Genomic DNA, 22539 nt, shown 5'->3' on the forward strand with positions numbered 1-22539 from the left:
TTTACAGGCACTCATTTACCGTGGTGCTTATGGGTTAGAAAGATTTATGAGCCAACACTCAAAGAAAAATATGGAAGTTTCAGACTGGATTGAATCTACTTTACTGGTTGCTACCAATAGGGTGGCATACCTAAATAATGAGCGTTTAATCTACAAGAACACTATGCTAGTCTCTTAAAATGTATACTTGCTGAGAAAAAAAGATCCAGAAAACATAGTCACTGCCTTGGGTGCCATAATACTGTATTGAGTTCAGCGACTGCTGTGGGGGATGCCAAGTATGACCCTGTTGCAGAACAAGACATCCTCCTCTCTTGAAAAAGCAAAGGGAGACCCTTTGTCATGTCTAAATGATCCCTAAGCAATCAAGTAGGAATAATCACAACCGTTCAGTATGCCACGTTCATATAGAGGTCCAAGATCGCTCTGTAGAGAAGCAGAATGAGAGGCAAGACCCGAAGGGTTCGACCCAACAATGGCAAGAGTAACATATCCCTAAGACTTAGGGTCCTTAACCATTCTTAGTGCACAAAACTAGCCTTCAAGCTTGTCCAATAGTAAACAGAAGGTTGATCACAACTTAGTGATGTAAATACTACTCATTGACAATATAAGGTGCCTGTTTCAGTCATGCACCTGTAATTTACAGATTGCAAAAAAAACACCCTCTAAGCTGACTTTCCGGTTTTCACTGTAGATGCTACCTCTTGCACCCTCAAGATTCCCCCAGATAAGATCAAACAAAGTTTCCCTAATGAAGTGGGAGCCAAGGTTAGCTTGGTCCATTCGCTTTCTTCCTTTTAATATACCTGCATATCCATCCAACCCATTTTCTGGACCCACTCCACTATTGGGCTTTCCAGGGCTAGGAGTCCAGCAATATTAGCTCAACATCATGGATGAGGATTCTCATTACAAGCTTCACTAGTAGTTATCAGTCATGGCACCCTAAAATGTCATTTTTAGATCAGCTACAGATCTGATCATTGAGTCAGATCTCAGCAAGTCAAGATGATGGGCTTTATCTTCCTGACCCTTAGCAAAGTGATGCCTACACATTAATGATCTGGAGCTTCTTGCAGGAACTGTTGCTAAGAAGAACCTAGCTAAACATATCTTCCTTCAAGGTCTTCCTCTAAACGTGCAATCTGGCAGTAGTACAGTCAGCTCAGGGATGCATGGTCAAATCTCCTTGCTGATCTGTACAGAAACCTTTGAGAACATGGTCCCTACATGAACAGTGCAATTATGACTAAAAACGTTTCAGTGTCCAATTTGACAGTGGACTAGTGCTCCAAACATCGGCGGGGGTCAAGCAATTTGAGATGGAATCCTTCACCCTTTATATGTCCCTAGACTTGGAATGCTTTGCTTTAAGCTAGAATGACAAACATTCAGTTTATGTGAACAGCAGATTCAGAGGCATGGGCCACAGATTCCTTATTCCAGGACTGACAGATTTCCATCCGTATGCTTTTTCTCCATTTTTTATTCTTCCATGAGTTCTCTAATTCACAAGGTGCTACAACTGTAGTCTCATTCTGATTAATCTGGACGTGTTTTCCCAAGCATTGTTTTCTTATCTTGTGGATTTGGCAAATAACTGTTTTCACTTTATTCCTCTGTTCAACCCTCTCCTTCTGAGTCTTGTGGACCTCCACATGACCATGCTCTGTGGGGTCAATAATTTATACTTGTGTGGATAATCTCTGGGATACTCTGTTTAGTCAGGTCTTCTGGGGCTCTCTGCTAACAAGTCTTAGGAACCATACAAGCCAATAAGTCTGTCTGGACACCTTGACTTTTCGGATGTAAGAGAGAGCTTGGTTCTCATTGCTACCTCTACTGTTATGAGCACCAATGTCCCCCCAATATAGGCCTAGGTAGCTAAAAGACCTTTTAGCTACATTTGCCCTACCTTGCTCTACATGCTGGCTCTAATGCTGGCCTTTTACCTGGTTAGGTGCTGAATAAATGTGTGGTTTTCTTCAAAAACTAGCCTCATTTATTATGCATGAGGATTCTTAGTATCACAGCAGGATTACCATCTTCTGCATAATAACTCTGTACAAAAGTCACTGCTATCGTCATCCTTGGACGACAGGCCAACAGTACCATGACACATCTAGGTAGAATCCCTTAGAGTATCTTTCGGGTATATAAGTACCACATCTTTACTGGGCAAACCAGAGGAGAAGCGTCCATGCTGACACAAGACGCTGAAGTCCCTGCACGCAGACATGTTATAGGTTTAGATACCTTTTCTTTATCTTGTTGCCTGGGGATGTTATTTTCATAATTGTTATTGTCCTGCCCTAGGAGCCTTCATTAGTTACAGGGGGTCCTTTTCTTTTGTCATTACACCTGCACACAGACACTCCAGCACGCAGCCGTCTGACATCGCTCACAGGGTGTACAACTTGAGACCAAGACTGGTTCCTTTGTTCTTTCTCATTAGGTAATGGGTTTGCTCTGTCCTAGTGGGATTCTTGGCTATACACCTGCATACATGCAAGGTACACTTAGGTACATTTAGTTAGGGTTCACATCATAGGAGTACTCATGATTACTGCCATGTAGCTATATGCCTGAATATATTCACTGTTTTAGCACTATGGTAGAATTCTACCTTTTATTTACCCTGTTGGTGCTTATAATGTATATGTCTGTTTCTGTCTAATGGTTGTTGCAGCACACATATTTTATACTAGAATGACGCTGGTTTAATAAATATTGAATGAAAACATCCCTTCCGTTTATTCTGTATATCTCTCTGAGAACAAGTGAGCAAGAGTGTACTGAGCGAAAAGTAGTACACTGTTTCCACGATCACGGATGGGTCAGGGTTGTCAAGCTCGATAGTTGCCAGAAACTATTTGCTCCTTGGTAAGGTTGTGGGGCTTATAGTGGCACTGTGACCAGACTAACATATCCTTTGAGGGTGTCTGGAATCAGTCTGGACACCAATCCCTTAGTTTATGTTGTCTAAACGCGCAGATCCTGTACAGATTTGTTGGAACTACACGTCATTACCTCTTCTACCTCCCTTTGAAAATTGTCGTCTTGACTGATTGCTCAAGTCTTGGATACATTTTCTGGATTTCTTTACAGAACACGACCTGGTAATTGGCCTTCTAGACCTTCTGGCACTAAGGACTTTTTCAATGTGCCAACCTAAGACAGACAGCCAGATGGACTGCAACCACCTCCCAACCCACTGAGCATTACTTGAGGTGCATGTGTTTAAGGTAACAATAAATACTGTGAAGTATCCAGGGATAGTTAGTGGAACCAAAACACTATCATCATGGAAAGGCAAACTCAAGAACATTGCGAAATCAGGAATGTATTTTCAAGATTTATTTAAAATGAAAACCCTATCCTAGTGCAAACAATGGGATTATAAACTATAATAAAAACAGGCAAAATTGTGGCAATGATACTTATTTAGAGAGGGAACAATAAACCCTTGTGTACCATTGTGGTTATAACAGATGGCTCATTTATATTTCCAACCCCACCTTACATTCAACTAAGCTAACCAGAAGCAGACTATTTCAGATTTCTGAAATGATTCACACAGATATACCTTTTCTGAATATCAAAACTATGTTCAGCAAAGTAGCACTGTCTGTTATTCTCGTCTGCATCGGCCAGCAGGCAGATAAGCCTGCAGCGTGAAGGCTAGATGTGTCTCCATGCTGCCTTCAATGAAGGAAGCTGATTAAAGCTCTGTAAGGCCATGCCATCTCAAGTCACTGGTACTAAGTTACTCTCTAACCCATTATGCTCTCTTCTTAGGTTGTATATTGTATATGAACACTTTCAGTATAAACAATAAGCAGAAAGGTCTAAGCAACCTTTCACTTACTTGCAGGTAATCTTGCCTAGTGTTTCAAAACAAACAAGATGTGAAGTTACCAGCTTCTACGAAACCTTATTCATTATTAAAAACGATCACTGGAAAATGAAAATTCAATATATTAAGAAAAACATGAATGTATTAATGCAGACTTAATTGTTACATTGCAATCAATAACAACATGAGCAAATGTGCACTTATATTTGAAATCTACAGCTAAACAAATATCATATATAATTTGAGAAGCGGAATACCTAGAAGAGAAAATACATACAATAGAAGCTTGCCTTATAGGATGATTAACATCTTTTGCTTGACAACTGCCAGGCATATGCATCTCTTCTATTCCCAGGAACCTTCTGGTTTTTCGTCTCTTAAAGGGTATTACTCTCTTTAAGATCTTTCCCTTAAGCTTGCATCTCCGCTGGAAGGGTTTAGCATTTTAAGGCTCGAACTTCTCTTGAGCTTCATTTTTCTCCAAGTGGGGCCAGGTTTTATAGATCAGCGTAGACCAAGGCACCCTTCCCTTTCATTCCTGTACCTTAGCTTTCTATTTTCTTTCTCATTGTACATTTAAACTCTTCCAACTATCTCCTAATCTCCTTCAGAAAGCCACAAAAACCAGTCTTATGCTGGACTCTGGCATGTTCAGTTCAGGAAGTAATGGCTTCCATGGCTAAAAAGGACTCGCCTTTTCAGATCAACTCCACATGGGATGCCATGGTATTCAATGCCACTTGTCCTGACTTGAGATTAGACAACATCATCAGGGCTGAGACTGCCTGCATAAGCTACTACCAGAACCTTTTGTCTGAAGTCAGCGCCCGACATGGTTGATAGATACCCGCAAGTGATTTACACGTTTCAATCAAGCTTCTTGATGGACTTGCCCTAAAGCAGGGCTTTTACTAATGTTGGCAAAGAGAAAATCCAAGAACCCTTTCACAAATTCAGTTTGGAGTACACAAAGTACTATTCCTGCAATACATTTTTTACATACTCTTATGTATTGCAGAATTGTCCGCCAAACCATCCAAAATGTGGATAAAATGAGAATATTCAAGAAATAGAAAAACAACAATTGATGGACAGAATGCAGAACAATGTCATACATTCTCCCCAGTACAGAGATCTGTACTTAAATCCATTGTTTTTTTGCTCACCATGCCATTCCAGTTTGGACCCAGCCATATGCAAATCAGTCTTGACCCTGCGCCCATTGGGAACAGTCCAGCCCGAACTGCCAAGCCAGGTCCTCCCTGGACTGGAAACAAGCATCTGAGGACCGGTTTCGGGCTTTCAGCCCTCATCAGCCAGGATAGCTTGACTCCAGTGGCATGGGGAGCACGGGGCCCACATCGGGGCATACCCACACTGGGGTGGTGTGTTGAGCAAAAGAATGATGGATTAAACCCAGATCCTTGTGACTGGGGGTGAATGTCTGCATTGTCCAGCCTTCCGTCCATCTATTGTTTCTTTTGCATATGTCGCCCTAGGTGGGAAGGGTATGCCCAGACGTGGGTCCCGTGCTCACTACACCACTGGATTCAAGCTAGCCTGGCTGATGAAGGGTGATGCCCTGAAACAGGTCCCAGGATGCTTGTTTCTGGTCCAGGGAGGACCTGGCTTGGCGGTTCGGGCTGGACTGTTCCCACAAGCAACAGGGTCAATACTGATTTGCATATGGCTGGGTCCAAACTGGGGTGGTGTGGTGAGCAAAAGAATGATGGATTAAACCCAGATCCTAGTGACAGGGGGTGAATGGCTGCATTGTCCAGCATTCCGTCCATCAATTGTTTCTTTTGCATATTCAAGAAATAGTCATATGCAACAGACTGTGACCTCTTTTAACTTTACTAATAGGAAATTTCAGAGATGACTCCAAAAGGCAAGTGACAGTATATAAAAAAGTGCTTTTTTGAAGGGGCATGGCTTGGTGTGTCAAGATAACGGTCGCAATCTAAGAGTTCTGTGGACCCCTCCATCATCCACCGCCATCTATCCGCAATGTTCACACTTTCTACTGTGCTGACCTGATACATTAGCGCCATTGCTTATCTCTGTGGCCGGATTGCGGCCAAGACCACCAAAATCAGCCCAGGGATGTGCCACCATGGACCAAGCTTGCAGCATCGCAATGACTGTTGGGTGGCTGCCCATCCACTGAAGCCCGCCTGCACTAGAAATCCGGGACAGACCAGGCTGGACATCTCAGCGAGTGACCCACGTTGGGACCGAAACTTTGGACGCCCTGAAATTGCCAGTGAGAGTTGCGGGCGAGGAGCCGGGAGGAGAGTGTTCGCCCCTGCTGTAGTGCCTTGCGTAGAGCTGGCCAGCCGCATGCCGGCGAGGTTGGCTGCATGCCGCTGGTGCCAGTATTAACTGAAGCTGCTGAGCTCCTCTCCGTGAGTGTAACACCCTGCCCGGTATTGGATCCGTCTCCTTTGCCTGGTACGTGGGAAGGTGGAGTCCTAGTCATCTGTGGTGGAGGCACCCCCACAGGGCTTTTCATCTTGAAGCGCTGGTGCACTGAGAAATTGGTATGCCCCTCTCCCCCTTGCGACTTATGTTCTCTGCAATTGCAGCCTGAAGAGAGCATTAAACCTGATGACTACTCCCACACTGGGCCTATCTGTAATAACTCACTGCCTGACTTGCTACTCCTAGCGATGAGGCCTCTATGGTCCTGGGACGTGCACACAGACGCACCTCTGTGCTCTGCTGCATGAGGATATTTTGTTATTACGCTCTGGATGATTTGGTATATTGGAGTCTTTCCTGTACATTTTTATGTGGAACTCTTTGGAGCTCTAAATCATAATAAAAATTGATTGACATGGGTAGTATGGCAATTTTAACCTAACGTACCTTTCCAAAAGCACTCAAGCCGTCTAACAGTTTTATTGGTGCACTTAAAACACCACTTTTGCTCATGCACGCAAACAGTGTATGGACTTATATTTACACCATCGTCCGGGACAAGAAGGCCAAATAAGAGACTGGATCCGCTCCGTTCTCTCCGGCAGAACCCAAAGGATCAGACTCCCACCATTCCTCTCTGAACCCACAGAGATCAACTGTGGAGTACCCCAAGGATCCTCGCTCAGCCCCATGCTCTTCAACATCTACATGGCCCCCCTCGCCGCCATCATCAGACAGCATGGGTTCAGCATAGTATCCTACGCCGACGACACCCAGCTCATCCTCTCCCTCCCGAAAAATCCCGAAGACACCAGACTCTGCTTCCAGGAAGGAATTTAGGACGTCGCAGCCTGGATGAACAGCAGCTGCCTGAAGCTCAACTCGGATAAGACAGAGGTCCTCGCACCCTCCTCCATTGCCTGGGACAACACCTGGAGGCCTTCCGCCCTCGGAAAACCATTCACTCCAACAGACCACGCCCGAAACCTCGGCATCATCCCAGACTCCTCCCTCACCGTGACCCGCCAGATCAACACCGTCGCCTCCACCTGCATTAACTCCCTCCGCAAGACCTTCAAGTGGATCCCCCCCCCAAATGCAGAAAGACCGTCACCCATGCACTGCTAACCAGCCGACAACGCCCTCCACGCCGGAATCAACAGAACCCTGCTACACAAGCTCCAAACCATCCAGAACACCGCAGCCAGACTCGTCCTCGGAACCCAACGACAGAGCACATGACCCAGCACCTACGAGACCTCCACTGGCCCCCCCGTCGAAAAGAGAGTAACCTTCAAGCTACTCACCCACGCCTACAAATCCCTCCACAACATCGGACCCAAATACCTCAATCAGAGAGTATCCTTCCACGTACCCAAAAGGAACCTCCGCTCCTCCGACCTCGCCCTGGCAGAGACGCCACACATCCGCAGAACCAGAGCAGGCACAAGAACCTTCTCCTACGTTGCAGCAAAGACCTGGAACGAGCTCCCAGTCAACATCAGACGCTTGCCTACACTGCACACCTTCAGGAAGAGCCTGAAGACCTGGCTATTCGACTGATCCGGAGTGGCACCTCCCACCCCCAGCGCCTTGAGACCCTCACGGGTGAGTAGTGCGCTTTATAAAACCCTGATTGATTGATTGTTACCTTCTTATAAATTAATTCACTATCAATTGATGCAACCAAAGCACCAATAAAGGTTACTTTTTGAACTACAACAGTATCCAGCTTTTTGTAAATACCTCCCTAAAGAATGCATCCCAGGCACATATAAAGGTTCTTTTTGAACTATAAGAGTATCCAGATTTATGTCAATACCTCCCTAAGGAGGGAAGGCCACCTCAGGGTCACTGTGCAAAGGGATCAGGCCAACTTTTGTTTTTCTATTCTAGGTACTTTATCTTTAAACAGTCACACGTTAGAAGGAATAGTATATGTCACTTAATTAAATGCATATTGTTTTTGTGTCACACTGGTTGTATTGGGAACAAGCTAAACAATGACAAACTAAATTTTCTTGTTGTTATTAATGTTTCCTGATTCCCTTATAGCTTTGGGCCAGAGTCTGCACCTATAACACCAATCAGACATGAGCAGAAAGTGCTCCTTGCCAAAGAGTGGTAAATGAGTAAACTTACCTATACGGTGTGTGAAGTGCTCAGAATCTTGGCCCTCCACTATTTTGGTCCTGCGCTCACTCAGCAGACTCATTTGTGGCAGGGGACATGGGTGAGGGAGGTAGCAACTCAAGAAGTATTTAATTGTTGGGACGCCATCGCACAATTGGGAGATGTTTGGTTGGGCACACACATGCATTCCTTTCAGGAGCTCCAAGCAGAGAATGCATTGTACATGGCACAATTCCATAAATATTTGTAATTACGGCACGCGCTGTGCACACACGTCACATCACTTCTGGAATTCAGCCCATTTGAGGCAAAGCTCATGATGGGTGCACTGGGGAAAGCTGGTATCTTGCAGATATACCGCACATTAAGCATCAATGCCCCTGATACACTGAGCCATCTTAGAATCTGGTGGGAGAGCTAGCTGGGACCCTTAGATGATGTGATTTGGCGCGATGCTGTGATGGCTCCGGGAGTCATCACAATATCCTCCAGACTCTGACTGGTACATGCATACTAATTTTACTGTGCATATCTCACTCTTGAAATCTATGTAAGGCAGGTCTCCTTGCAAGCCCCGTATACCCTCACTGCTCCCAGGACCTAGTAGCCTTCCATCACATGTTTTGGCCATGTTCCACCATAACACAATACTGGGAAGCCGTGGTTGTGAAACTATAGAAGTACTGGAATGGAAAGTGAAACTTTCCTCACTGCAGATACTGTTGGGTGCTCTTGATGGAGTTGGAGGCACGTGAGCAGACCAGGTTATAAAGGGTACAGCCACTATGGTGGCCAAACAGGATATAGCATACCACTGGAAGGCTTCCAAGCCTCCTACATTATCTCAGTAGAGACGCGGGTGGACTGGGGTGCCCAACAAGGGAAGCTGGTGTATGAGGCCACAGGTTGCCCTGCTAAATACGACAAAATATGTAGCAAGTGGTGGGAGGCAGCAGGAGTGGGCACGTTGTACTAAAACTGATGCTGAAATGGTTCTATGGTCGATACGTGGACTTCTTGGATGCTGTACTACATGCTTAATTAACTGCAGGTGATAGTGACTGTGACATACTACTTTATATGAATGTGACGTTTTGTCTTGTGCTGAAATAAAAATAAAACATTTAAAAAGTGCTTCTTGTGACTCTCCCCCTAAGATCTTATTAAAGAAAAACATAAGTTTTATGAAAGGTGTGCCAGATCCTCCAACAGAAGCATATTTGCTTACACTAATAGATGGAAAAATGTCCATAGAATGAACATAATAAGGCACAAGTCCTCACTGGCCAACAGGCTAAAATCTGCTTGGCTGACCAAAGAACCAGAAGGTCTGAACAGATGAAGGTGTAAAAAAAAGAAAAAAAGGGGGGAGGAAGGGGGTGGAGTGCAGGCACCTTGCCACGTCCATGTGCCGCTTCTCATCTCTGAGGAGGAAAGAGCCTAGCTCATGCCTCCGAAACTCTATAAATGAACCAAAGACAGGGATAGAAATAGCTATGTTAAAGACATTCCTCCTCCAAAGGTGGAGTCAACCCAACTGGATTTTTCTATGCAATGTAAAAATGTGACATCATGGCGCTCAATATGTTGAGATGCTGTCTGTTGGCAATTTTTGATGTAAATGATATGTAGCTGATTCTTCACAAAGACAATCACGTACCAGATTAAGACTCCTACTTTCACTACTGCCTGCTTGATGAACAAGTTAATAACCTTTGGTAACACTCTTTCTAGTGGATACTCTAGTTAACTATCCTGGGATCCTGGGATTATGAATAATCCCAGGATCCAGGAATTTTTGCTTGGCATTCCTTCAGCATGCCAGCAGGTGGCATCGTGCGACTCCATCAAACCCCTGAAGTGACACCAGAGCCAGATAAAAGTGCCACCCGGCATGTTAACATCAGTGCCTTTCTTGACTCTGTGTTGTCAGACAGGGATTTTAAAAAATCTATCAGATGTGTGCAGATTCCTAGATTAGGACCTTTTCAGAAGGAACAAATTCCACAGAATGCAGAGGTGGTAGGGCAATGAGAAATCTGCAGTTAGAATATCCAAGAGAAAGATTGCTACTGATGGTAAGAAACCTTCTTCAGATGGGTTTTTCTAATCACAGACCCCCTCACCTTGTAAACAGATTCTAAAGCAGTACCTCCCAAGGAAACCAAAACGTTCTACAGGACCAAATAGGCAAAATGTCCTTCCTGTCGGACATGGCCTGAAGACAGTAGTGCTTTGTGAATGTGAAAACAGACACCCATATTGCAACCTGACGGATGTCCAGAGTGGATACTCTGTGTGCCAATGCAATAGTAGCAGCCCTGGCTCTAGTCGACTTTGCCCTCAGACCCTCCAAGAGGCTAATTCTTGGCCAGTTCATAGCAGATTGTAATATAGAGGACTATCCACAGTGATAAACTTATTTTCTGCACTGCCTTACCCTTCTTTGCCCTAGAGAACCACAAAGAGCTGATAGTCCACCCAAAGGTCCTTGGTACGATTGATGTAAACACTCAAGTCTCTTTTGGGGTCCAAGGGATGAGTCTCTTCTCTTTCGAGGGGAGAGGCTGAGCAATGAATGGTGGAAAGGTGATGGATTGGCAGACATGAGAGTTACAGCCGTCTGCAGAAACGCAGCTCTGGTCCCCAACTCCAGCTTGTGTAGGGAAAAAATGTTGTGTGGGGGCTGAACTGACAGACCCTGCATTTCACGCCTGTCACATGCTGAAGTTATTGCAATAGGAAAGACTTTGTTTTAAGAGTGAGGAGATGCAAAGAACAGCTGTGCATCAGCTCAAATGGGCTACACATAAGGAGTGTGAGAACCAGATTAAGGTCCCACTGCAGCATCACAAAAGGTTTGAGTTGAAACATACTAACCAAACCTTTAAGAAAACACATCACAACAGATGATTAAAATAAGGCCGGATAGTCAAGCATACTCAAAACGACCAGATAATTAACCTTTAATTGTGTCGACAGCTAGCCCAATGCTGGCCTAGAGACAGTAGAAAACAAACCTTACAACAACTTTGCTTGCCATAGGCCTGTATGGTGGGAACTACACCAGGCGACAAATTTACCCTAGCGTCCAGCGTAAACAGAATTTGCAAATGGATGCCTAGCTGCTAGAATGCCATCCATGACTTCAGGAGGGAGGTCAAAAGCAGTGAACTGTTGCTGTTTAATCTCCACACATGGAGGTGTACATTGAGCAGGCTCGAGTGCAGGACCCTACCCTGCTGTTGCTAAAGATGATCCTCCCACAGAAGCGTATTGTCTGACTTTCCGGGCATCACGCTGTCCTTGCCCAATCTGGAGCCACTAAGATGACTTGGGCCCAGTCATTACTGATCTTATTCAGGACTCTGGCAGGTCAGGTGTGAAGGCTTACAGGAGTCCCATGTCCCACTATAGTTGGAATGTGTTGGAAATAGTGTTGTCCACTAATACCTGAAAAAGGAAAGCCTCTCGGAGTTTCCTGGTGATTTCTTGCAATTGATTTATTAATTTACGAATTTGTGAGCCACAATAACAAGTCTGATGGCAAGATACATAAACACCTTGAACCACAATCAGGGAACTATATGAATACCCAAATAATGGAGCTTCCATGTCATCAGGATAAGACTTAGTAAAAAATAACCTGAGCACAATTCTGACCAAAGCCTGACAGCAGCAATCTGCACTGCATAATTACAAGAAGTATAATAAAGAGTTGCCAGAGCGATACCACAAACCACCATAATAACTCCCAGAAGTAGCAACAAAAATACTCCGCTGATTGCAATTGACACATGGTGTATCATTAGGTCCCAAACATTAAACACATACTAATCTGTATATCACTACAAAGCACCCAGTGCATAAGACTCTTCAGAGATCTAACATAACCTGTTCTCCAAATCTGCTTACTCACACCAACTGCAAAGGGTGCTATCTTTGAAACATAGCTCGCTACTACGATGAAAAGGCACAAACATGAAGTTGAAAAAATAAATCAGCCTCCTATCTGTGAGAACTTGTTTTCCCAACCATATAAATACAAACACCAACTGCATCAACCTAAATAATTATTTTTAGCACTATATCAATGCACATTACATCAGTCTCAAATGAATGCTAGCATATGAATAGAGTACCACTGCTAGTTCAATTCAGTTTTCAGAAATGAATGTCATTAAAACTGTGGAAACAGAGGATGTCTAGTGGCTTCAAGTACTAGGTGCACATAAATAAATAAAAAAAATTGACATTTTTAAAATGTCTGTAGTTGTGGAACCACCGGCTGTAATTGTAGGCTTCGAGGCCACTTACTACTGGACTGCAAACGACGTTCCGAAATTGACAGTCTAATTCGATAAATGCTAAATATGATACATTTGATTGTTTCTCCACTCTTTAGTTTCAGTTTTGTAGCCTATCCAAAGTTGACTGGTGGCTTTGCAGTGCTGTATATAACTCTACTTCACACAATTGGCTAAAATAACATTAATACCCAAAAACTTCGATGGAACTACAAACAACGCTTTCACAAACGGTTTATAATGGCAAATGATTGCCAACGGATGGCTATACCACTAATTTCAACAGTACTAAACAAATGGTTGTGTTGTTTGAGGTGTTGCAGGATTGGCATTGGCAAAGAGGGCCATTCATGTTCACGGCTATCTGAAAGCTTTGGTTCTTCACAAGAAAGGGAGACGGTGGGGCAAGGGGGTACGCTTGCATTGAGGCCAATAAGGTGGATGAAGACAATGGGGTATTGGGAAACTGTTCTGTTTATGTCCTTTTCCACCTCTTAAAGACCTGGTTTCATAGCTTTTGCTTTTCAAATTATTGAAGCCTGAGGTATGACTTTGTTCAGATAGTGCGTACATAGGAAACATTAATCTTTAAAATGTAATCATGGGGTTTTGTTACACCTTAAGCACGGATCTACGATGTCACCCTTCTCTATGTACTTTCCAGATTTAAACAGTAAAAAGGTAAATTTACTTTTCTTCTTTAATGTTGCAGGCGTTGTGTGTTGGGCCTTTTAGTTAAGATTGCTGGTGGAAGTATATCAAATACCGAACATTCATACAGTTCCATGTACAAGCCCACAAGGATAACCAAGCCAGTCATCGGCAGTCTGATGTCCACGCAGAGTACCATGAAGATCTAATGGCCCGTTGTATTCCACATCAGCAGCCAGACATCATAAGCATTGTAAGAACTCCACTGGGCATATAAACTAATTATGCACAATAAAACAAGTGTATCACACCATATTCCTGTTTCCACAAACTAAACTAAAATGAAAAGTAAAGCTATATACATGATGCGTGCAGGCAGTGGCCACAATTCCTCCAAGTATCACGCACCACATTGTGCACCTTAAACAAGGTTACTTTAACATGAATGACGCTCACCGGTAGTGTATGTATGATGAGGCTGTGCAGAAGAATATCATCTGTAGCACTGAGCTTCAGAAATGTAGTGCATTGTCACATTTCCATGTTCGATGCTTACACGTAAATGTATGATACGATTGAACTGAAGAAAATTCACTATAGCGTCACGTTTCTTCCTTTGCTAAATAAGGATGCTCACATACAGTAAACGAACAATACAGCACTGCAATGGAACTCAGGCTAGCAAAGATTGGAACACTATCGGCATAGGGAGTAAAATGCCCATGCTTTGAGCACAGACACTTACATGTCCACACTCAGAAAAAGTTGGATCTTGAATTTCATAGGTAAGCAACAACGTTCAATTGGGCACTGAAAGCATTGCTGTTTAAAAATCGAACATTAACATAATTCTACATGTAAATTTCCATGTAAACTGCCAGCTATTTTTCCTTGCAATAATAAGTAAAATAAACAGCTGTGTTTTGGTTGACTAAGAGTTTGTCAAGAACTCCTCTATATATATCACAGTATTGTACCGTATGCATCCCTCTGTGAATGAAAACTATCCTGATTGGAGCTAAAGGTAAAACGTTTCCAAATTGTTGTGAGTGATGCCTCTCAAATAAACTTGCAATGGTGATGGGGCACCACCAAATTTCCCACAGACTGAGTCACCTTCAATTCAGTTCTCAACAAATAGCCCCAACGCCTGAAAGACACAAAAAACACGCCCTAGCACACCACAACGAATCCAGCTCCAACCACAGCAAGGAACTCTTGAACATCGTCAAAGAGTTCCTGCCCAGCCGCCACCGAGAACACGATCACCCCATCTCAGGAACTCTGCAACACCCAGGCAGACTAATTCCACAACAAGATATCCACTATCTACAGTAACTTCAAACCCCAACCTACAGACCCCCACAACCTCCTCAAGCCAACTAACACCACCCACAACCCTTCACTCACCGCATGGAAAAAGCTCACCACAGAGCACCACAGCCATCATTAACACCATCGAGTCTGGAACACCCATAGACATCTGCCCCCACCACTTCTTCAACCTCTGGAGCAAGAAAATCAGTGGAGATCACACCTCCATTGCCAATGCATCCATCACCAAGGCCACCTTCCTCAAACACACAGAGGTCAGACCCTCCTCAAGAAACCATCTGCTGACCCCAGCGATCTTAACTACTACCGTCCAATCTCTCGGCACCCCGTCCCGGCCAAAGTCCTCAAGAAGGCCATCAACTAAAAACTCACTGAACAACTGGAGTATAAAAAACCTGCTAGGCACCACGGTCTCTGCGCCAACCACAGCACCAAGACAACCCTGATCGCTGCCACCGACATCATAACCATCGATGAGACCGGGAAGATACAGCGGTCCTGATACTACTCTCAGCTACGTTCAACATCTTATTCCACTACACCCTCATCAAGACACCATGCCACATTGGGATCAAGGGAGATGCCCTCAAATGGATCGAATCCTTCCTCACAAGAAGAACCCAGAAAATCTGCCTACCACCCTTCACGTCCAAACCCAAAAGAATCTTCTGCGGCGTCCGATAAGGTTAATTCCTCAGCCCCACCCTGTTCAACACCTACATGATGCCCATGGCCAACACAGTCAGAACCCATGGTCTCCACATAATTTCCTACTCAGACTCATCCGGTCAGTAAACCCCTCCACCACCAGAATCAACATCCACAACTGCGTGACTAGCGTCGCTGAATGGATAAAGACCAACTGCTGGAAGCTCAACACAAACAAGACCAAAGTGCTGATCTTTGGCAACACCTCCTCCCCCCACCCCCATGGAATGACATGGTGGCCTTCTGAACTTGGACCCACACTCGACAGACTATGCCCGCAACCTTGGCATCATCCTATGACAGAAAACTCGCCTTGAAACACCAGATCAATACAGTCGCTTCGCTTGCTTCCACACCCTTCGCATGCTCTGAAAGGTCTTCAGATGGCTCTGGCGACATCAGGAAAATGTCACGCAAGCCCTAGTCACCAGCTGGCTCGACCACTGCAACGTGCTCTACACAGGAATCATCACCCAACTCCTGAAGAGACTCCAGACTATACAGAGCACAGCTGACTGACTCATCCTCAACCTCCCCAAAAGAACAAGCATCACCCCTAACCTTGGGAACCTCCACCAGTTCCCCACTCAGAAAAGATACCAATTCAAGATACAGATACACACCTACAAGGCCCTCCACGACCAAGGACCACCATGCATCAACCACCGCCTGAACTACCACCAACCCTCCAGACAACTGTGCTCCGCCTCCCTTGCTCACACTCTCCACATCCGTTGAAGCCACAGCGGAGAATGTTCATTCTCCTACCTCACCGCCAAGGCCTGGAACGGGACTCGAGTTGGCTCTTTGACCGACTGCAGCAGGATTCTAGTGCCTAGATACCCTCACGGGTGATTATACGCACTCCACGAATCCAGATTGATTAATTGAAAGTTGGAAGCGGAAACAGAGAATATTTAATCAAATTCTATGTATAAATAGCCAACAAGGAAAATCTAACCAGCCCCCGGCAATCGGATGACAATGCAGTGCATCATCAAGAACTAATGGCTTGTTGCATTCCACATCAGCAGCCACACGTTCATAAGCATTTTAAGAGCCCCGCCAAGCATTACGATAAAGAATGAACAATAAAACAGGTGTATCACAACAAATATCTGTTAATCATTTAAAACAAACTAAATACAGAATCCAATAGGTACAGCTGTCCAAGAAATCGTTGCAAATTTTAAAAGCAACCCAACCCCCTTCATTTTCTTTACATTTCACTTTCTAAAAACCATAAAAATTTGAAAAGAAAAATAGACAAAAATCAAATGCAAAACGTATCAAATAAACCAGACACCACTTTAAAATCAAAATATAAAGCATGCATCCTTAAACATAAAAATTGAGGAATAACCTGATGTGGTGATAAAATAAGTGGAATACTGGACAATCCCCGTAATTATTCATAACTTATCAGCAACCTGACACTGATATTCTGAAGGCAGAAGCTAAGGTTACCTTGCTGCAGAATTATGCATGGAAGAAGAAATTAATTTTTTCACAGCTGTACGTCAATTTCTGCACAAATGACTAGTTCCTTCACATGTACAACCATATCTAATCTTTCCTGAAATAGAGGAAATTGCTCATTGACTATAAACAAGTGGCGAAAAACTCACCTGGGTAGAGTAGTTCCTTTGACAGTATGCTCTCTAAAAGTATGTTCATATTGGGGGAGTTCCACAAATTCATGGAGCCACTGCAGTGTGTCGTCCAACGTCCAGTTATGAACTGCAAAAGACAAGCAATATTTCTCTTTAGTTTACACGCGCTGATGAAAAACAATTAACTTGTCTACACCAATTGGCGGTCTTTTAAATAGCACGCCAAACTGAATATAGGTCCATTCGGGAAGTCCCAGATTGATTACTTTCATTTATGGACGACAATTAGAGGCCACCAGGGTAAATCCCTCCTACTCCCCAGCTTGTGCTTCAGTACCCCGATGTTGCCCTTGCTAACCCTGGACTAGGGGGTAATGGAGACAACAGCGGGAATAAAACATCAGCCCAGCTCTTAAAGTCATGTTTATGTTGTGTACTTTCCATTCCATGCTCATTAACTCCCCCCTCAGCAGCAAACAGGCTGCAGGTGAGGCGCTAAGGATGGGACAATGGTTTAACCCAGTGAGGTCATTCTGGGGGTAGTAGCTCCGTTACAACTTTCACGACAGGATTTTGGTGATCCAATATCGATGCTTTCGGGACAAGCACAGTAATGTATAAGTATCGATAACATTTTCAATCATTCGATTCTATGTTCAATGGGGGTGCGCAGCTAACAAAGTCCAATAGTCAAATGTAGATGAGAAAATAGTTTCTTTATTTCAAATTGTATTAAAATCATGAGACATAGACACTCCAGCTGACGCGTTTCATTCCCATACTGGGAACTTCATCAGGGCAAATAAAACAGGTAGTTTAGAATGGCTTGTATCTGATGCCTCACAAAGGCAAGTTTTAGCGAACCGCAATCTTAAAAGAAGAGAATTCTCTCAAGGTGAATGTGCTTCTTTTAATATGCCTCATACAACGTGGATTTCTTTAGCTAATATTCTTTAGCTAATATTTCATTTGGTCCCGTGTATTGCACCGGGGACCGGCACCGTGATCACAGGTATAATAACTCCTCTTAAAACATCGATTTCTTTAGATAATATTCCTAAGTTACTATTTAACTTGGTCCCGTGTATTGCACTGGTACCCAGCACTGTGATCACAGGTTGATCGCTCCTTAAAGAAGTACGAGTGTTTCTCCCTCTTCCTGGTGTGAGGTGCGGAACGAGCGGTCCGCCGTTGCTCTACTGGAGTAACATTTCCAATCTTTCGAACCTGGAGACATGGATGGGAAGGGAGGGTAGATTTCTGCTTTTGTTTACCTCTAGTACATTGTACAACAGCAATTACCAAGAGAACTCATTAACTTTTCTTCACTCACATTCCCTCGTTTGCAGCATACAACCTTTACTTTATCCAAGCGTGACAGGAGGGCCCTGCCTGAAAGTACAATATCTTTACTTAGTAAACTTAGTCTAACATATGGCTCACATACGTAAGATTATTTAGGCTCCGAAGAGAATACAACATGCAGTTTGACTCCTGCACCTGGACTCATGCGAGATACTTTAATTTCTATATGCAATGTTGTGGACAAATAAGGAGCAATTCATAACAGAATTTTTAAGTACGTTAAGGTGGACTCGTGTCTAAGTGTACTTTAGATGTATGAAGAAGTGATTTAAAAACATGACTTGGTGATTGTTTTTGATTATAATTTTTTTGTCTTGGTTGAATATAATTTCACACTCTCCTGTTCCATGTTTTATGTAGGGATGTCACAAGATAAATTGATATTACAGTTGTAGTATTCACCAACAGCCACGTTTTAATGTTTATAGTAGTGTGGGTGGATTGATGCAACCATGACTTGATTAAAGAATCTTCTGCATGCAGACAAACAGTTGATGAATAATAATCATCTACATAGATAACAAGCAACACCTTCAAAAGTACAAAGGAGCATTAGCATTATATCCTAGCCGGTCACTATCAGCTCCACAGTGACCAAAGCACATGTGTCAAGAAAGTACACAGACATTATAACGAACAGATGTCTTACAATTAACACTACCTTTAGCATTGCCATATTACTGATGCTCACAAGCTTGGCTCAGCCTGCAGTGCAGCATTACATGGAGCAACGGAAAGTCCTATCGGAGAGTGGTTGTGTGGGCAAGGGTCCCGACTGGCATCAATCCACACCTATAGGTAGAGAGTGGTTGTGTTGGCAAGGGTCTCGACTGGCTACTATCCAAACCTATAGAAAGGATTGTTCAAAGGAACAAGCTACATTGCCCAAAGAGTGCTTTGAAGTACCTTGATGTAATATATTTAATTGACCCGCGTTGTGGTTCACAGATTCCAGAACTGCACGGCCCATCTCCAGACTAATATGAATACAGAGAATAATTTCTGAAACCCCCTTTAAAAAAAATTATGTTTTGTTAGTTGATTTCTTCTGCCCTTCTGGTTTTCTTAGGTGTAGGAAAGTGCCCCCTTTAACATGGTTACCCCCCACATTGTCAAAGTAACTTGTTCAACTGGAAGAGACTATTAGTTATAGATTCCTTACCTTAGAATAGATACCCCAGTAATATCAACCCTCGAGGTGCGACCTAAGTTCACACCAGAAAGTCCTGGAAAACCGAACGGCCCAAAAAGCCATTTCTCTGGACTGAACTATCCAGGCAATAATGTTTAGGGAACGTGTGCAGTGATGCTCAAGTAGCTGCCTGGCAGATGTCACTGAGGGGGACTCCACGTCCCAAAGCAGTAGTGGCTGTGTTCGCCCTGGTGGAGTGGGCGCGCAGTCCTACTGGAGGTTCCTTCTTAGCCAAGGAATAACAGATCTTAATGCAAAGAACGGCCCATCGAGAGATGGTCCGTTTCTGCACAGACCAACCTTTCCTGGCGCCCACATAGCCACCAAAGAATTGACCCTCCACCCGGAATTATTTTGTGCGATCCAGATAAAACTATATTGCACGTTTTGGATCCAGGCGATGGAGTCTTTCCTCCTCCTTGGAAGGATGCAGGGGCGGGAAGAAGGTGGGCAAAGTGATGGTCTGTCCTAATTTGGGTAGAAAATAAGGCCTAATTCGAAGAACAACCTTGTCCGGATGGACAGCAAGGAAAGGAGGTTTCGAAGATAGAGCCTGATGCTCACTCACCCTGTGAGCAGAGGTGATGGCAATCAGAAAAGAAGACAATTATGTAGTGGCTCAAAGGGAGCGCACACAAAGTAAGTTAAGACAAGATTGAAGTCCCACTGGGGCATTACGAAAGGAATAGGAGGAAAAAGGTGAGTAATGCCCTTAAGAGACCCATTTACAATAGGGGACTTGGAAAGAGAAAGCGGATAAGGAAGGCGAAGAAAGGCCAACATGGCTGAAAGATAGCCTTTAGGGTGCCCAGAGGAGGGCCTGCTGGGCCAAAGAAAGTAAGAAAAGAAGAACCTCAGAAATAATAATAATCCACATTTGTAAAGCGCGAACAATCACCCGTAAGGGTCTCTAGGTGCTGGGGGCCGTCGGGAAGATTAAGCAAGCTATTGCCCAGAGTCACATGGTGCTGGGCTAATCTGCTGCCAGTGCTGGAAATCGAACCGTGATCCCTAGATTCCGGAGTCAGTCACCCTGGCCGCGGCGCCACACCTTTGCTGCGCACCATGACAAAAATGTGTTCCATCTACAGGCGTATACTGTTTTAGTAGAGGGACGCCTGACTGCCAAGATGACATTACAGACTTCGGGAGGAAGGTTGAAAGCTGTCAACTGCCGCCGCTCAATCTCCACGCGTGGAGGCTGGGCAGGGTCCGGTGGAGGACCGTCCCCTGCTGCTGCGACAGAAGATCCTCCCGAAGAGTCAGTCTGATCGGAGGATCGATGGCCATGTTAAAGAGCTCGGGATACCAGACTTGTTGTGCCCAGTCCGGAGCCACAAGAATGACTTGGTCCCGGTCGCGCTTGATCTTCTTCAGCACTCTGGGCAGAAGTGGTATAGGCAGAAAGGCGTATAGAAGATCGCAATTCCACTCGTGACGAAAACCGTCGCCAAGCAAGTGCCGCCTTGGAAATTCCAACGCGCAGAAGTGCTGACATTACGCGTTCTCTCTGGTGGCGAACAGATCTAACCAAGGCTCTCACCACTGCTGAAAGAGACCTTGCACCACCTCCGAGTGAAGACGCCATTCATGATCCATCATGCACCGGTGGCTGAGTTCGTCCACCCTGGCATTCTGGGAACCTGCCAGGTGTTGAACCACCAGGGACAAGCCCTGATGTTCCGGCCCCACCCCGCCCTGTCTGTTGCAGTACCACATGGCGGTGGTGTTTTCTGTGAACACCTGCACTACTCTTCCTCTGACAGAGGGAGAGAATGCCTTCAGTGCAAGACGAATCGCCCGGAGCTCCAGAAGATTGATGTGGAGCCCGGACGTCGCCGAAGACCAGAGGCCTCAATTGGTGTGCAGTGCCCTAAGAGATCTGGACGCAATCGGAAAGATTTCCATGATGATGCGTCCACTGGAACTTCAGGTCCCACTGCAGAGCCTGCATATGCCACCTGGCATGATCCACCAGCAGGATGCAGGAGGCTATGAGGCCCAGTAGCCTCAGGGTCATTCTCATCGAAATCCGGGACAGAGGTTGAAACATTGGTATTATAGCCCGAATGTCCCGGACTCGCTGCTTGGGAGAATAGGCCGAAAACTGCGCCCTGTCCATAACCACTCCGATGAAAAGGAGCTTCTGGGAGGGAATCAGGTGCAATTTTGGGACGTTGACTGTGAACCCCAGCGAATGCAGGAGGTCCGCCGTAGTCTGGAGGTGGGAGACGACAGACTGGGGCGAGCCCTTTAATAGCCAGTCATCGAGATAGGGGAAGATTGGAACCCCTGATCTGCGCAGATGAGCTGCAGTCACCGCCATCACTTTCGTGAACACCCGAGGGGTGCTGGTAAGGCCAAAGGAGAGCAGGGTAAACAGAAAATTCTCATGGTCTACAGTGAATCGTAGGTAATGCCTGTGGGCTGGCAGGACGGGTTTGTGGAACTAGGCATCCTGCAAGTCCAACGCTACAATCCAGTCTCCAGGGTCGAGGGCAGACGGGACATGAGCCAATGTCAACATTTGGAACTTCTACCAGAGGAAGCGGTTGACGTCCTAAGGTCTAAGATAGGATGCAGGCCTTTGTCCTTCTTGGGTACCAAGAAGTAGCAACGACAACCTACTTCTGGCACAGGGACACGTTCAATAGCCCCCTTGGCCAAGAGAGCTGTAACTTCCTGACGGAGAAGGGCCAAATTAACTTCCAACATGCAATGGAATGCTGGTGGCATGGAGGGAGGGGTAGTCTCAAAGGGGAGCGGTAGCCCCTTTGGACTATCTGCAAAACCCACCTGTTCGACGTGATGTTGTGCCAGTGGGGGAGGTGATGGCGAATCCTGCTGCCCACTGGCAACTGGTGGCCCTGAAAAGACAGACTAGGAGGGTTTGGAGGCTGCTGCAGGGGGAACAGTGGTGGACTGGCCCTCTGGCCCCCAGACCCACGATGC

The 22539-nt window shown here is 45.0% G+C and overlaps 1 protein-coding gene across 1 annotated transcript in view; it reads right to left on the bottom strand.

Moving 5' to 3' along the window:
- The window catches only part of STIM2 (stromal interaction molecule 2), a 567186-nt gene that overhangs the window by 107326 nt on the left and 437321 nt on the right, over positions 1-22539 (bottom strand). Inside the window, exon 4 of the mRNA XM_085642305.1 lies at positions 17046-17157. Within this exon, the coding sequence (XP_085498431.1) occupies positions 17046-17157 (112 nt within the window). The remainder of the gene's footprint in view (positions 1-17045; positions 17158-22539) is intronic.

Source organism: Triturus cristatus, chromosome 2_2 (genome assembly GCF_964204655.1).
Source record: "Triturus cristatus chromosome 2_2, aTriCri1.1, whole genome shotgun sequence".
NCBI lineage: Eukaryota > Metazoa > Chordata > Amphibia > Caudata > Salamandridae > Triturus > Triturus cristatus.